At 56.6% G+C, this 17,569-nt stretch overlaps 1 protein-coding gene across 1 annotated transcript; it reads right to left on the minus strand.

Moving 5' to 3' along the window:
* Positions 1–545: 545 nt before the first annotated feature.
* On the minus strand, positions 546–6,801 carry CRABP1 (cellular retinoic acid binding protein 1). The gene is made up of 4 exons (XM_055326504.1): positions 6,683–6,801; positions 6,046–6,224; positions 3,982–4,095; positions 546–849 (listed from the first exon to the last, which is right to left on the minus strand). Exons 1-4 carry the CDS (start codon positions 6,750–6,752, stop codon positions 799–801), a joined length of 414 nt encoding a protein of 137 aa, XP_055182479.1. The 5' UTR covers positions 6,753–6,801; the 3' UTR covers positions 546–798.
* Between the last annotated feature and the right edge of the window lie 10,768 nt (positions 6,802–17,569).

The following is a 17,569-nucleotide window of genomic DNA, read 5'->3' on the forward strand; positions in this document are numbered from 1 at the left end:
TGGAGTTCCAAGGCAAACTCCACGCCCACTCCCACCCCTTATGTCACTGGGGCCATGGTTTGGACAGTGGCTACGTTCTTCCACGCACAGCCACAGCTCCTATATGGTGGCCTCTCTCCTGGGCTATAGCTCTTATGATCTGGGGTTCTGTGTGCCTTCTGTTTGCAGGCACAGCAGGTAACAGCTCCTCTGTTGCTAGTCTGAGGGCCACCCCATCCTTTCTGATCCTCTTCATCCTATCCATGTCAGTGCCTATGTAAACTATCCCTTTATTCTGGGATCCCCTCAATATACCTTTTGAATGTACCCTCCCTTTCCTGCTAGGACACAGACTAATTCTAGTGGACAACGCTATGAAGCCCAAAAACACCTGGATCTCAGTCTAGATCCAGCTGGAAGGAGCCTGTATGCTCCACCCAGGGGACCCAGGCAGCAGGCTGACACTGAAGACACCACACAGGGCAGTGCAATGCCAAGGACCGCAGGTGCACAGTAACCCATGCTGAAACTGAAGAGGCAGCTCAAGGAAAGGAAGAGCCTTGAAATGTGGCCAACCAGTTTAATGATGGGTGGAACCATGCAGATGCCAAACTACAGAGCACCAGGGGTAGGGGCACAGAGGCTTTGGGGAGGGGGGCACCACACCACCAGCACAGGGAGAACAGGGCTCTGGGGGAGGCACAACACCACCGGCATGGGGAGAACAGGGTAAGGGAAGGTCCCCGGCAACTCAGACCTAAGGACATTTCTCAGGGGAACATGCATCCCACCCCCAAAGCAGGAGCAAGCCGGCCGCCTTCACTCTCGAACATAAATTCTCGTGCAGACCACGTCATCGGCGCCGAACGTCTGTAGAGAAGGAAAAGCAATCAGAGCAGATGCCTGTGCAGATACGTTTAAAGCGTATCACTAATAAGGCCGCTTACGGCCCCGTTAAAGACTCTTTGTAACAGACATTCAATTTCCTGTGCCATGTGTTCATGCTAACTGCTAAGGTCTTTTTTTCTTTTTCTTTTTTTCCTCCCTTAAGCTCCGTACTGGCAGAGAGGCAGCTGTGGTGTAGAATTCTATGTAATTTCCCTTTGTTTCTGGAGCCTGCGAATACTGACATAAATACTTGGTTTGAAAAATTAAACTGAAAGGGGAAGATGTCACACTGGACATTTCTAAAGTGGCTCTGTCCCTTCACATGACTTCAGGAGAGCAAGAGTCCTGTGCTGACCAGTGAGATGGGGCCTTGTTGAGGAGAGCGCAGAAGCACCTTCCAGGGAGCAGCTGCCCACCCTCAAGTCACCCACAAGCCAGAAAACTGGTCTGAGCTGTAAAGGCCCAGTGCTGGCTCCCAGACCCAGCTCTGCAGCATACAGCTGGCACACTGGGCACTGCCCTGCCTCTTGCTGGTTTGGAGTGGAAAGGAAGGGTTTCAGATGGGTGGAATCCAACAGGATGATCCCAAAGTCTCTTTCCAGCTAAAATTTTACGGCTCTTTGTTTGCTGTGCTGTAGGCACAAGCCATTCCACAGATGGAGGTTTTCCTTCTGGCCCCTAAAATGGTGTCGCCTGTAAATAAACTATCAAAACTCCCCCAAACTAGCAATTATTCACAGGCCTGCTCTCTTGGGCTCCCACAGGCAGTTCGGTATGTTTGTTTCACAAACAAAACCAAAAATCAAAATTGTTCTGTAGATCTGATGCAGGCATGTCTGCAGATGTACACCGTTCAGTAGGAGCATCCCTAGCTCTGTAGTTCTCAAAGGGGCATGAGGCCTGGGAGAGGCTGAGAGCCTGGATAGACCTGGACCTTTGCCTGCCCTGGACTGTCAGCTGGCAATCAAGCTGAGAGGCAATCAAGGAGCAGGTGCTAAGATATTATGCCAACGTGTGTCTCAGGGAAATACTAGTCATGAGTGATACTCAGAAGCAAATGTCCATCACCAACTCCTTTTCCAAGTAGGGAGCTAGCTGCTCATACCGGCCCAGGTGTACTTGCTCTGGACACCTCCTCTGTCTGCACCTGATTCTGTGCTGGGAGGAAGGCAGGGGTTCCCACCATCATTCACCTCTAGATGTGCCAACCTCTCAGCTCTACAACCATGGAGTGTTTGGGGTTTGACTCCTTCCATGGATCTGACCATCCTCGTATCTGACACCTCCCACAGGCCGACACAAGAAGAAATCACATTTCCAACCATATCTGAAACGTCTTTCTCAGCCAGCACCCGTACTGAAAGACTGCTGCAAGAAACTCTAGAAATGTTCCAGGGTGGTTTGAGGGAAGATAGTCTGTTTTCATGGAAGGCAGCTTACAGCCCCCGGGGGACAATTTACTGTTGGCACAGGGAGCACTTATTTCAACTTAACTAGGATAATTTGCCTCTTGTTATAAGGAGATGGCATCTCCCTGCGTTTTGGATTTATTAACGATAACAACCCTTGAAATAAAAGCCCATATTTCAGGTCTCAAATGCCAAGGATTAATGCGCCCTTAGAGGGTTGTCTGGTCGGCTGAGCCAGGGAAGGATGCAGGGGTGGAAGTGGGGAGGGAGGCACCGTGCAGCAGTGTGCTCTGGTTGCTTGCATGTTACCAGGTTAATAAAATCATACTTTCTCGTGGCAAGCCAAGCTTGCTCAACCCGCAGCCACGCTCCAGAACTCTCGTACCAGTGAACCTTTTGTTCTGTTCCTTTTTCTCTTAAGTTCCACATCTCAGCCTCAAACTCCTCCTCCAATCCCATCAAGTATTCCTTCCTAGAAACAGCATTCACCAGGTTGCAAAGTAAGCCAGTCCCCTTCTCTATGAAAGCAGACAGTGCTCAAAATGAAATCCGGCAGAGGAGGACAAGAGGAGAGCCTAAGATCAAACAGCCCCAGTTAAACTAATGGAGACGGCTCCATTCAGGGTCTGCTCTCAGGATCAACGTGCAATTTCAGGGCTGAGAGCAGCCGGGTGATCAGACTTAGTGTCAGCCCTCACTCTACAGCCCCTGGGAGGGAGCAGCCACGCCCAGGTCACACAGGGAGGCTACCCCACTCTGCAGGCTCCCTCCCCAACACTGCTAAGATGGGGCCTCAGGCGGTCCTGGAGGGAACATGGTAACAATATGCCTGATGGAGAACAAAGGATATCATTTCCTGGTTACCTACACGGCTTTTCCCTTTTCTTGAGTTTGTGTGCATGTGTGTGCGTGTACACTTGGTGTGTGTGTGTGTGCACACGTGCATGCATGTGTGGGGATGTGTGCATGTGTGTGGGTGGGTCTGGCAGGGGTGGGATTGCTGCAGGGAAAGCCTGGTCTACTCTGAAACACAAAAGAAGAGGTACTGAGCCTTCCCCTGTCCTGGCCAACCTCCTTTGCCCCCACACCTAAAGGACAAGGAGGTGTGTGATTAAACGGTGGGGGTTTCTAAATTGGACTCACCAGGTGAATTTTGTGTGGCCAGGAATGTTTAAAATGTTTTAATCTGAATGCCTTTCAGGTGGGGCCCACCCTTCCCCTAGCCCCACACCGTGTTTCACTCAGACCCTTCCCCCATCAGCACAACTCGCCTGGCCCCTGAAGGCCTCCGTTGTTGGTAAGTCTAAGGGTAAAAATGCTCTCTGAGGCTCCCAGTGCTGACGTGCTAAAATTCCTGAAATCTTTCCCTGGCAGCAAAATGAGGAGTGAGAAGGGGGGAAAAATCCCTATGCAGAGTGAAAATCCCTGGGGCCTCACAGCCAGGGTAGGGTCAAGGGGGAGGACAGCTCGGAGAATCCACCAAGGCTCCACTGGATGCACAGGGAGGACACTGCAGCCTGTCATAGCCCTGCTGTGCCCCTGATCCACGCTCCTCCCAACCACACCATGGAACGATGATTGCCTGTGACCTAAACTGTCACCTCGAGCTTTCCGCTCACATTTTAACCCAGGGTAAAGCATTTGCGTGGCCCACTGTAGGCATCATCTAGGGCTGTGGGGTTGATTTAGGGGTCCATGACCTCACCAGGATGAGCTCGTCGTTGGCCAGCTCGCGGGTCCAGTAGGTTTTGGGGCCATCCCCCTCAAGGAGAGTTTGTGTGCAGTGGATTTTGTTCTCGTTCTCCCAAGTGGCCAAACTCTGTGGGCAGGAAAACCATTAGTGACATTAATTACAGTCTTGGCAGCAGGAATCGAGAGAACAGTGAGCTCCGGAGAGTCACTGCTATGGAGAGAAGCAGCACATGGTCCCCGTCAGCAGGGCACAGAGCCCTCTGCTGCGCCCTATGGGGTCCACAGATTCAGAGGCGGCCGGTCACAGGTTTTATGGGGAATAAATATTACCTTGTATCCCCCCAAGCTTCCCCATCACATACAGACACACACACTCAGGGGAACCAGCAACGCTTGAGGCATGCTTTACATCTCCAGTAATAACATTTACAGCACGCAGTGATTAATTTATGTCAGAATGGACTATCACTTCAAGCAATTGGGGTATTAAGGACAAGAACTTTCCCATCAACTGTACTATTGTAGGACCACTCAGACACCACAGCCAGCAGATCCAAAGCCCTCTCCACTGCACAGAGTTGGGGATAACACCCTCCTCTCTGTGTGCACGCATCAGATGCAGCACACTCACTGCTCTGATAAACCCAAGTGTCGTTAGCTCTAAAGATAAAACACAACCACTTTCCAGGCTAGGTCCCAAAGACAAAACAATCTGATGCTCCTGGAGGTGGGAGGTGGGGTTTTCCCCAGTCTGCACAAAACAGAGTGCTCAACATTGGGGTGGGAGACCGATTTGGGATGCACACATATTTACTTTCTGACACTTGCCAGGCCGGCGTGTGAACCTGATTTTTACCGGAATCACCATCTCTGGCGGTAGCTGGATGTCCCCACCTGAGCCCTGCCAATTGTCAGGCCTTCTCCCCGTGATTCCAAGATGTTCACTCTTACTACCCCCAACCACTCTTTTGTGTTTTCTAACAGTGCAGTGGAGAGCGGCTCAGATTCTGCCAGCTCTAAGCCTGGACATGGCTTTCTGGCCACTCGGGTTCTGTGGGCCAGCTCCTGTGGCCGTGTCTGTGTGTTCTCCTCCCAAATCCAGAGCCCAGAGAGTCCCACTCCGCAGATCAGACAGGCACCACTTAGGGAAGGGGAGACTTAATTCCTCACTTTCTGGAACATTATTAGCATTTCTTTGTTTTTCACACGGGAAAGAGAGGGAGACATTTTGTCACTTTTTAAATAAGTGGTAGCAGCAGCGACAATTTTTCCATCTGCGCTCAAAATACAGGACTAACTGACCATTCTATTCAACCAGATGTAATTTTTGCCCATCTAAGAAAGGAATGTACAACCGCTGCTTCACTCCATTGGTTCATCCCTGGGGCCAATATACATAGAAATGCAAAACTCTGGCCCTTGAGGACTAAAGCACTTAATCCATCTTCCCAGCCAGAATCTGCCTTGCTTTTGTAAGGATCCCGCCTTTCCTGTTAGAAACCAGGCTGAGGGTCGCACGGAGAGGTCGACCTTGCTGGCTCACAAGGCTGCTGAAACTGGATCCAGGGTGTCCCCGGGGGGGGGGGGGGGGGTGTCAGGGCGCGGGCGCTTGGTGCTCCACCTGCGACAGGAGACGTGGCTGCCGCACGGCCCCCGTGGCCCCGCACCCACCTCCCGCCCGCGTCGGTACCGGCACCCCCCGCACCAGCGCCCGCACCCGCACCCCCGCGGTCCCACGCCCGCACCCGCACCGGTACCGGCGCCTGCACCCACAGCCTCATCCATACCCTAGCCCGCACCCGCTGCGGACGCCGCCGCCCGGGGTTCCCCGCCGCTCCGGGAGCAGCTGTGAGCGCGGAGGAGGCGGCTCGGGGTGGGTGGGGGCGCGCTGGGGAGGCCCCTCTCCCGAGCCCAGGGCAAGCCGCTCGCACGAAGAACCCTCTCTGCAAACCCTCTCTGCCCGCCCTTGAAGGGAAGCACGGCCCAGCTGCAGGAGGAGGCAGGGGCGCGTTGGGCTGCGGCGGCCCGGGGCGTGGAGGGGGCGCGCCCGGAACGCCGCCCGCTTCTGGGGCCTCACCCTGCACTTGCGTCCGTCCACGGTCTCCTCCTCGAAGCCTTCGCCGACCTTGAAGTTGATCTCGGTGGTGCGCACCGTGGTGGACGTCTTGATGTAGAACTGGTCCCCGTCCTGGCGGATCTCCACGTGCGGCTTGGACGCCGCCGCCACCGCCACCTTCCTGAGCATGGCGTTCACACCTGCAGGGCAACGAGGGCTGCGCCACCGGACCCCCGGCCGCGAGACCTGGCCGCAAAGCGTACCCACGCCTCCCCTAACCCTCGCCCCAATTTTCGGGAGGAGAAACTGAGGCTCAGCGAGGGCAAGTGGCTTTCCCTGAGCAGCGCAATGAATTCGTGGCCGGGCCCGGCCTCACAGCGAGTCTCCAAATGGCAAGTCCCTGCTCCTGCTTGGACTCCAGCGAGAGTCCTCCTCGCGCTGACCCAGCGCAGACAGGCTGAGCCGTCGGGGGGGTGGGGGGGACGGCGCGCGGCTTCGGGGCTCCCCTCACCGCCGCCCCCGGGTGGCCCTGGCACGCTCCCCTTGCCCTCGCCCTCGCCCCGGGGACTCCCTCCGCCTGGGCCGGTCCCGGAGCCTGCGGGCCCGGGCACCCCGGAGCCGCTCGTCCTCGTCGGCGCGCACCCACCCGCCCGCTTACCCAGCGCCTTGAGGAGCTCGTCGAAATTCTCGCTGCTGCGCATCTTCCAGGTGCCGGCGAAGTTGGGCATGGCGAGGCGGCGGGCGGCGGGCGGGCGGGCGGACGGCTGCGGTGCGGCGGGCTCACTCCGGGCTGCAGGGCGGAGACTGACTCTCGGCGCCCGGCCCGCGCGCCCGGAGTCCCTGGGAGGGCGCCCCCCGCCCCGCCCCCCGCCCCGCCCCCTCTCCGCCCCCGCCCCCCGCGGCCCGCACCCCGCCTCGGTGCTGCGCCCCTGGCGCCCGCGCTCCTGCAGCTGGGGGAGGGCCCTAGGGGAGGGTGGGCGCAGCGGGGCGGGGCGGGGAGGGGAGGGTCGTGGAGGAGCACTGCAGCATTCTCTCTACTTGTGTGCACTTTGAGAATAACCGTAATATATATATGTATATATTTTTTTAATTTATGATAGTCACAGAGAGAGAGAGAGAGAGGCAGAGACACAGGCAGAGGGAGAAGCAGGCTCCATGCACCGGGAGCCCGACGTGGGATTCAATCCCGGGTCTCCAGGATCGCAACCTGGGCCAAAGGCAGGCGACAAACCGCTGCGCCACCCAGGGATCCCGAGAATAACCGTAATATAAAGTGAAAACGCAATGTATGGTGGGGCCAGCAGAGTGGCGAGCCGCGCTCTCCCCACTCCGGCCTCACCTTACGGGCGTGCGCAGCGGCTGTACCCCGACTCAGTGCTGGATCCTATTCCGCAACCCCCCTCCGCACACACACCCGCGACCAATGAGAGCGATGGCAGGGGAGGGAAAGCCGCAGTCCCATGACCCCCGCCCAGGGCGCGAGGGGCAGGAGGCCGCCTAGGCCGCACAGCCTCGGGACCTGCACCCTGGTAGGAGCAGCCCGTTCTGCAGAGAAGTGTGGCTTGCATTCTGCAGAGGGGTTCCCTTGTCTTCTCCCGTTGCTCCCAAGTGTGCACCATGCTTAACACCCCCTTCAGTGTCCCCAGCAAGAGGATACACCACTTTTTGGCTGCTTGGAGCGTGCATGGCTGACCCCAAGTCCCTGTCCACTGTACCATCATCCATGCCTGAGCCAAACTGCACAACTCAGGATTCTAGAACCAGCTACACACTTTCCCGAGGCTACTTCTGCCCGTGCCGTGCCCTCTCCCTGGAATGCCCCTTTGCTTTCCTGTCTGAGGTCCTAAAATCATGCCCATTCCTTCAAGTCCATCTCTTTTTTTTTTTTTTCTTCAAGTCCATCTCTAAGCTCTCCTCTGTGATATTCAGTTTCCTAAGCAAATCAATTTTCTCTGAACCCACAGGATCCGTGTTTGGTTTTGCTCTTGTTCCAGTATTTTGCTCTGTTCCAGATAGTATCCCTGCTATCTATCACCTGAGCTCCTATGGGGCAATGACTGAATGTTCATCATCTTTTCCTCTCTGGCTCAAGCTCTGCCAGGTGGGGCTCCATAAATAAGCATTGATTTGAGAGGATGTAAGTGCTTTGCAGCCCGGGGGACGTGTGGGCGGAAGACCCCCAGAGGGCTGCAGGATTCTGTTGACCACCTGGTGAACAGGGCTCTGCCGTCTGCAGGGGGCTGGGGCTGGGCTCCCGCGCTGGGGCCCCGAGGATCTGTCTTAGAAAGCAGCTGAGGATAAGAGAGGGCGGAGAGACCGTCACCAGCTGGAAAGAGATGTGGGTAGGGCTGGGCTTATCGGGCTGAGACGCCAGCAGTCACACAGGCCCACGTGCTTAGGTGGACCTGGTGGTTGGTTCATTTTGAAATTCTTCATCATTTTTGAACGATGTGCATTTTCATTTTGCACTGGGATCCACAAATTATGTAGCTGATCCTGAGTGTGGGAGGCAGAAGATAAGGTGGCCTTCGAATCAGACTCACTTCATAGAGGGACTGGCATCTCTACAGTGAGGGGGCAAAACAGGGGTGTCACCCAGCTTAGGCAAGCCCCTACCCCAGCCAACACTGCTCCCCATAAGGCTTCTGCATCTTAAGAGCAGGGCCAGGGAGGGACATCTGGGTGGCTCAGCGGTTAAGCCTCTGCCTTCAGCCCAGGGCCTGATCCTGGAGTCCCACATCGGGTTCCCTGCATGGAGTCTGTTTCTCCCTCTGCCTATGTCTCTGCCTCTCTGTGTGTCTCTCATGAATAAATAAATAAAACCTTAAAAAAATCATATGAAGTCTCTGTTTAAAAAAAAAAGAGCAGGGCCAGGGAGGGCCTAGGGGTCAACACGGGGGACTCGGGACCACAGGGAAAGCCCTTGAGAATGGTCAGAGGGCTATGGATAAGGCATCATGTGACCAGCAGGTCTTGTAGCAGAGGCAGTGGATGGGCAAAGGGGGGAGGAATCATGGTAAAGGAACAGAGGGATGGGCAGAGGTGCCAGGTGACAGGGTCCACCATCCAGCTGGGACTGCCATGACAGCAAGATGGTGGTGCATCTTCCCAGCACAAGCCAAGCATGGGAGCAGAGTCCAGGAATGGGGAAGGCGGGCCAGTTCAGCATTCACATGTGAGGTGGTCCTAGGGTCCTTGTGAGCCTCCTGTTCTTACTCATATAGTCTGGAGGTGGTCAGGGTACAGGAGGGGCCAGGACTTCCTGGAAGCCTCAAACCTCACCTTCCTGGAAGCTCCTTCACCGGGGAGCACATGGAGAGGAGGGCAAGCTCCTGTCACTGGCCTGGCTGCTTATGAGGTGGGGTGGAACCCAGCGTGGAGAGAGCAGAAAACACCATTGCAAGGCTCCTGTGGGGCCAGCCTCAGGACCTACCTCCAGGTCCCTGCTGGTAACAGATCAGCTCGAGGCCTGGGCCTCCCTGCCAGCCCCCGTTCCTTCTCCTGCTTTACTCTCCTGCCCACTAACTCTTGCCAACCAGCTCTCTGAGCTGGGACCTGGGCTCAGCTCTGGGTTGGCACCACTATATCCTGTCTTGAGGGTCCACTGTTTAGCTACGGGGGAACCTAGAATGTCTGTGATCACTGTGTGGACTGATGGAGCCCGGGAGGCAGGCAGTTATCCAGGCCTGGGTTGAGACATAGGCCTGTCTAGGGGCATATGGTCAGAAAGGACCATGTGGGGACACCTGCGTGGCTCAGCAGTTGAGCATCTGCCCTCAGCTCAGGGCGTGATCCCGGGATCTGGGATTTAGTTCCACGTCAGGCTCCCTGGATAGAATCTGCTTCTCTCTCTACCTGTGTCTCTGCCTCTCCCTCTGTGTGTGTCTTTCATGAATGAATAAAAATCTTTAAAAAAAGAAAAGACCGTGTATGTAAAGACAGGAGCTATAACAGCACATATACCCGGGCGACCCATGCAGAGTCTGAAGGGGTAAGGCAGGAGGTGAGCAGAAGTCATCCCACTAAGCACACAGGGCCAGAAGCAGTGTTCTCAGAGTGGGGGGCACATGCTTTTAGGCAGAGGTGAGCTGTGGTCCTATTGCTTTTTGGTGAAGTGGCTGCCACTTCAGTGTGGAGAATGGATGGGAGGGGCTGCCAGGAGGAAGCAGATGCCCAGGATAGGCAAGCAGTGGTACCACGGCTGGTGGACATGGGAGGAGGTGGCTTAGAGAAGAGGCCTGAACCCCAGTCCTCACAGCAACACAGAGGAGCCTTCTAGAAATTCAGACTCGTAGGCCCCATCCCTGGAACTCTGGATTCAGCAAGTCAGGGGTAGGGCCCAGGAAGCTATGTTTGGCAAGCTTTCCAGGCAATTCTCCTTATACGGCCACAACTTGGCCCTGCATTAGTACATGACCCACTGCACCTGGCAGGGCAGGAGAAGGGGCGAAAAGAGCCCAGGGTGACTCCCACATTCTGGGTTGTGTCTCATCTGCTGCTATGGGTCAATTTGGGATGTGTTGGGTCTGAGTCATCTGGGGCATCCGGGACCCCGTGAGCGTATGGCCCTGGAGTTCAGGAATGAGGTCTGAGCTGAGATAGGGGTGGGGGTCACCCGTGTGCAGGTGCAGGTGAAGACATGAGTGTGCACGAGATGCCTGGGACACTTGGGAGGCCAAGGAGGAGAATCTCAGCGTTGAGTGGCCAATGGAGCAGGGGAGAGTCTAGGAAGGAGGAGGGAAACCAGACTGTGATGTCCTAGCAGCCAGGGGCACTACACTTGACAGTGTTTTACAAAAGGAAGGACGGACTGCATCCCAAGGACTAGCTGGGGTTTTGTGTGTTGGCATTTGGGTGGAAGAGTTTCGATGTTTACTGTCTCTGAAGGCAGGAGGCGTGCAAGATGGTGCAGGTAGTAAAGGGGAAACAATGGGACCTAGAAGGCAAGGCGTGGTGTCCACCCGGAACAGGAAGGGTCCAGGGGCTGGGGAACTAGAGGCCAGAGGTTCCTGTCTGAATTGGGTTGTTTCCTGGCCACCAGGAGATGGGGCTCCTCAGAGGCTGAGGAGGCTGCAAGGTGAGAGCCATGGGGGAGCAGGAGAGGTGAAAGGAGCTGCAAAGAAGCAGGGCCCGGGGCTCTCCTCCCACAGCTTGGGGACCCCAGCATGCAGGGTGGGAGTGAGAGGCATAATGCTGGGCATGTAAATGGATGCAAGGGGACACAAAGGACAGCTGGCTGAGTGGGGCAGGGGTGCCTGAGACTTCAGAATGGAGCTTGGTGGAGCAGCACCCTGTGCAGGTGGCCCAAAGGGGATCAAGCCCTGGGCCCTCACTGTGTGGCTCAGGGAGACTCAGCCCACGCTGTCAAGTGTGCAGAGGTGCTTCCGGGCTGAGCACAGCTGCCCAGGTCAATATCACGTCCTTGGGGTTCCAGCACATTCCCGAATGCCCCCTGTGCATGTGGCACACCCACACACTTGTACTTACAGTCAGGATCCCCTTTCTGTTTTGGTTGGAAACACCAATCTTTGAATCTCTAGAGCAAAGACTCTTGGAACATGAGATCCCGGTGGCTCACCTGGTGTCCTTGGAGAGATACTGTGGACCTGGCATGGAGTTCAGAGATGGAGGGATATGGCCCTGTGTTACACGGCTGCTGGGGAAGATTAAGTTGGGGACCATTCAGTAAGTGCTGTGAAGGGCAGAGAGGCCCAGGTGAGGACAGTGGACATCCTTAGGCAGGGCTCTGAAGGGGGACAGGTGTTTCCAGTGCAGAGTAGGGGGAAACGGCCTCTGGGCTCCAGGAGGGGCCAATCTGCCAGGAACTCGCTGTGGACACCTCACCTGGGGACGTAGGGATCCCCGAGTCCAGGCCAAGCCAGTTGTCATCAACAGCCGTAGCTGCCTGTGGGATGTGGCCAATCCCTGGTGTTTCCTCCCCGAGGCAGATTTTTCTGAAGCAAGAACCAGGGCTGGGCCTTCTCTTCAAGACCCCTTTGTTCTCACGCTGGCAGCTCCTGCCTTTGCAGACCCCATGTTGCCAGCAACTCCCAGGCCACTGACCTGCGTGTCCCTGTCCGGGGCATTTCTGCTGAGCTTTGCTAGTCTTGCCTGGAGGCATGCCAGAGCCTCAGCTTCCCAGGGGCCGCTGGCCTGGCCCCATGCCCTTAGGCGAGCCGAATTCGTGCTGGAAGAATGGGGGTCAGAGTTCAGTCCCTGCAAGCTGGGGGCTCTGCAGAGGGTCCCGGTGGGGGTCTGTAGGATGGCTCTGTGGTGGCAGCTGGGGCCACTGTGCCGCCCAGGCCAGGAGTCAGGAGAACAGGCCAAGAGCTGATATCTTGGGAAGCCTGAGGATGGGGCCCCACTCGTCCCGCTGGGTTTCTTCTAGGTTAATGGAGTGGAAGGAGCTCTGGACTGGAAGCTGGGGCGGGCGGGGTGGGGGGGGGAACCACCAGGGCTGAAGGGGACCTGGGGACATGGAGCCCCCTGGTACAATGAATACAACTGCCTAACATTCTGTGAGCTTTTACTGGGTACTGGGCACTGGGCATATGGGTGTGCATTCATTTATTCGTTCATCCTTTACCACTGATCTGTGAGTGACACTCGGTCCCAGATGAGGAAGCTAAATCACAGACTATGAAGTGTCCAAGGTCACTCGGCCAGTGGAGACAGACCCAGGAGGGGCCCAGGAGAGCTGGCCCCAGATGCTGGCTGAGCGGGCAGATAGGGGGACTTGAGGCCCAGAGTGGGTTCTGGCCCCTGGCCAAGCAGTGGAGGGAGGTCCTCATGCCTGCCCAGCAGCCCCAGACGTCAGGCTCCTGGAGACCTCCCACCACCTCCATGCTGACCAGGGCTACTCTGCTTAAAACCGGCAGAGGAGAAAGGGCATGGCAGGTCCAGGTCTGTCCACCTGGACATTAGTTCCCAATCACTGCTAAGTGGCCGCTCATGCGGAGCAAGTCACAAGCACGATGAACCTCAGCCTGCTCCTCTTGTCCCTCTACCCCCAGAGGAAATGCAAGCACCACCGTGCCTGCTCTAAAAGCTAAAAGAGGGGATCCCTGGGTGGCGCAGCGGTTTGGCGCCTGCCTTTGGCCCAGGGCGCGATACTGGAGACCCAGGATCGAATCCCACATCGGGCTCCCAGTGCATGGAGCCTGCTTCTCCCTCTGCCTATGTCTCTGCGCCTCTCTCTCTCTCTGTGACTATCATAAATAAATAAAAATTAAAAAAAAAAGAAGATGGGACAAGAACAGAATTCATTAAAAAAAATAATAAAAAAAAATAAAAGCTAAAAGAAATTCATCCATGGGATCCCTGGGTGGCGCAGCGGTTTGGCGCCTGCCTTTGGCCCAGGGCGCAATCCTGGAGACCCGGGATCAAATACCACATCGGGCTCCCGGTGCATGGAGCCTGCTTCTCCCTCTGCCTATGTATCTGCCTCTCTCTCTCTCTCTCTCTCTCTCTCTCTCTCTGTGACTATCAGAAAGAAAGAAAGAAAGAAAGAAAGAAAGAAAGAAAGAAAGAAAGAAAGAAAGAAAGAAAGAAAGAAATTCATCCGTGTGAGTACCACGGTTGTGAGCTGTTGGAATCTGCACCCAGTCCTCTCCTGGCCCATCCACCAGCCACAGGAGAGCTCTGGCTCCTCCTTGGAGTGACTGCTGCACTCATTCAGCAGACATTTAGGAAGCACCTACTACACATGAGGGCCCGCAGTTCTCAAACTAACCCTGTGGGGTTTGCTATCATACCCATCTGATAGATTTGGAAACTGGGGCTTACACATTAGGTGACTCCAGGTCACAGAAGCCAGGATTTGAACTCATGGTTGTCTCATCCAGCGTCTGAGCCTCCTAAAAGCTGACGAGTGAGGCTGGTTCCCAAATTGCACCCTGCCACAGAGCAGAGGCAGAGCGGTGAGCCAGCCCTGGTAATGGGAAGCAGGCCCTGTGCTGAGGAATATCCCACAAGATTCAGGAGCAGGAGAGGGGGACGGTGCCATGGCCAGGCAGGGGCTTGGGAGAAGGGTCCACACTTGAGCTGAGCTTGCCGAGTGAACATCTCAGACAGCAAGAGCACAGACCCGGTGGCTTGAAAGGCAGGGAAAGCCAAATGAAGGCAGGCATCTGGGAGGGTGAGCGGCGGCCTGACGGTGTCAGGGAGAAGTTGGGGAGGGTGAGCAGCCTGAGGACTCCTGGTAGGCAGGTGCACAAGTGAGGTCCTCACACTGATTCTCTAAAGGGAAGATGCCACCAGCGTGGAGAAATCAGACTTCTGTAAATCCAGATTTCTGGCTCCTCGCGAAAACCTAAATGATGGAGCCACGTGGGGCGGACTCCATGTGCAATGAGCTCTTAGGTTCCCTCATGTCCCCCAGATCTACCTGTGGAAGTGCGCTAGGAGGCCGTGAGGGTGGAAGCTGACCCTGTGTGATGCGCACACAGAGGCAGGATGCTGTGAAGACACACAGGAGACACGGCCATCTGCTCACCACAGAGAGAAGGCTGCAGAGATCCTTCCCTCTGCACAGGAGCCACCCTGTGACATCTGATTCTGGAGTCCTGTCTCCAGAGCTGAGAGTCAATACATTCACGTCTCTGAGCCCCCAGGTAGTGAGCACGCGTCGGTGACGTCAGAGCAGCAGCCACCAACTCCACTGCTGCTTTCATTCTTCCTAGAACTTGTGTGGCCTTTGTTTCCATGGCGGTGGTTTTGGCATTCTTTGTGTGCGTGTGTCTGGGTGCATGGTTGTGGAGTGCAATCTCTGTGGGGAGGGGCTGTCTCTGCTCTGTGTGTGATATGCTGCATCTGCCTGTGTGTGTCTGTGTGTCTCCGACCTGGGGTCACCAACTGTCCCTGTTGGCTGGCCTGGGACTTGGGGGTTTCCAGGATGGGGACCCTCTGAGGTCAAGTGGGAAAGCCCTGGACAGACTGGGATGAACTGGTCATCTGTTTCCGGTATAGTCTGAGTACCTGGATGAACATATGCCACGACAGTGCTTTCTGTACTTGTCCACTGTGTGTCCACTGTGTGCCCACTGTGTGTCTGCACTGTGCATTCTGGGACACTCTGCGTGGCTGTCTCTCTCTGCCCGTGTGCCTGTGTCTGAAGGGGATGAGTGGACACTGGTCCTTCCCATGTGGCCAGTCCAGTCGCACGTGTCCCTGCCATGGGCTTGTTGCCGGGCCAGGCCGTCCTGTGGCTCAGGCAACTTCTGAGTGCCTGATGCTCCTTTTCAGTCCAGCCTCTCTGTCTCTGCAGGCCCAGCCCCAGCCCTGGGCCCTCGCAGCAGACTATTGACAGGACCGGCCCTCTCTCCCAGCTCTGTGTGGCCGACACAATTCCTGGCTCTTCTCTCAGCACCCCTGCATCCTCCATGACCCGTCCTATGTCTTCTTGCCTTCCCCAGTGTCCCTGTGTCTCCCTCACAACCCCTTTCTCTCACAACCCCGCTATCCCCTAGCCCCTACTCAAGTTGTCCTTATCATCCCTGCTGGCATGTCCTTCCTCGTCCACCCCGTGGTGGAGTCCAGCATCTGGAATCCATGCCCTGCCCCCCACAGTCCAGGGTGGGCTCACCACAGGCAGTGGGAGCACAGGAGAAAGGGGCTCACCATCTATTGTGCCACTGGGTGCCAGGCACAGGGCTGGGCCCTGCTGAGAGGGCGCCTAATCCCTCCACCTGTCCAGGGTGCTGCGAGGTAGGTGTCCTTGTGGCACCTTTTTGGGTAAAGGAAGCAGAACTCAGAGAGGTTGAGGCTCTGGCCTGAAGCCTCATGGGAGGTGGTGGAGCTGCTTCCAGCGGGCATACTCCCTCAAGTGGGGCTGCCCCAGCGCTGCCTGCCGTTAAGGGCTGCCATGTGTCTGCCTGCCCGCCGGCCTGGGGGCCCTTTGCGGTTTCCATCTGTCTTACAGGCGGCCTAGGCCCGGGCACCTAGCGGGCACTCCGTGATGGTTTGCAGAATGAATGCCTGCTCTCAGAAACAACAGCCTCAGCCTTCATTAGTCTGATTTATACAAGCGCCAGGCTCCTCTGGGCTGCGAGGCTGGGGAACCGGCGACTATAATTTATCAGGAAACACGGCAACTGTCCCAGCTTCCCTTCCAGTGCAAAAGGAGAGGCTGAATTGATGGCTGACAGCCCTGCACCAGGAAGGGCCCCCGGCCTGGTGAACCGTGCAGAGCGGGCGGCGGAGGGGCTCGCGGGCTGTCCCCCACGTGGGCCTGTCCACCTGCTGCCTGGAGGTGGCCACAGGGGGGTCAGCTGCCTCGCATCGATCGCACTGCTCAGGGTGCCAAATGGTGCCTTTGAAAGTCCATAAAGAAAGAGACCCCATTCATCCCTGATCAATCTCCCCTAGCTGCCCCTCCCATGGCACGTGCGGGCACGGCACAATGACTGCTCGTCACGGGTGCTCAATCACTATGGCAGGATTAATGGTTTTTCAGATGCGAACAACGCCCACCTCCTTCTCCCTCATCCCCCAGCCGGGTGTCACCAGGACAATGCTGCTGTGGCTGGAGAAGCCTCCAGCTCCCTGTGGCCCTCCTTAATCGAGATTGACGGATGTGGGGCATGTGGGTCTCCAGAAGCCCCCGGGCTCCTGCGGGAGTCCCAGCCAGCTCCTCCAGCTGCCCCAGACTTCCCAGGTGTCCGGAGGCTTCTGTTCTCCTCTCCCGATCAATGAGGCAGCTGGGAGCCCTGCAAGCCCCACCTGAGGGGCCTCGGCCTCAGACCCCCACGACACTTGGTTCGTTCTCACAACCGGCAGCCCCTCTCAGGAAGGCCTCCAAGCGATCCTGAATCCTGAAGGCTGTGGTCCCCCTTGACCCCCTCTGGAGACAAACTCAGTGCCTGCCTTCTCTTCCTCTGAGGCTGCCCAGCCTGGGCTTGGAGTGATGAAGAGGGCTTTCCTGGCCTATGATGGTGATTGCATTAGAGCTGATAACTCGAAATTAATCACCATAATAAGACCTGCCAGGCTGCTGAAGGAGCCCCACGGCAGCCCACGTTCCAGCAGCTCGTACTTCCTGCAGGCTCCCAATCATGTCCTCATCCTCAGGGCTCCCTGAGGCCCCGCAGGATGTGAATATTTAATTAACGTCCCTCTCCTGCTCACTGGAGTGTTTGTAAATATGATTCATGGGCCGTATTGTTACTTCAGCTGAGCGTTCCCAGCGACCCCCCCCCCCAAGTCCCCGGCCTGCCTGCATCTCCAGGGCTGAGCTGGCCACCAGGCAGCTAGACCCCTCCCTGAGCTGCCCACACCCAGGTGCCCATGCAAGGGGGCATCATCCCAGGGACCCTGGGCCCAGACACGGCCCCCAGGGGGCAAATCACAGGCCTCATTGTTGGGACCAGCAGTTAGTCGGCTGGTCTTTATGGAGGGGTCTCCAGGACCAGAGGCCAGACCAGGCTGGTTGTTCTAGGGAGCAGGGAAGGACCCCAACAGGAGGCATGACCCCCCCATAGAAACAAATATGCACAAGAGAACTGGACAATTACAGAGCACCTTCCCACCAGCAGGAAGGAGGAGATAC

This window comes from Nyctereutes procyonoides, unplaced genomic scaffold (genome assembly GCF_905146905.1).
Source record: "Nyctereutes procyonoides isolate TBG_1078 unplaced genomic scaffold, NYPRO_anot_genome, whole genome shotgun sequence".
Lineage (NCBI taxonomy): Eukaryota > Metazoa > Chordata > Mammalia > Carnivora > Canidae > Nyctereutes > Nyctereutes procyonoides.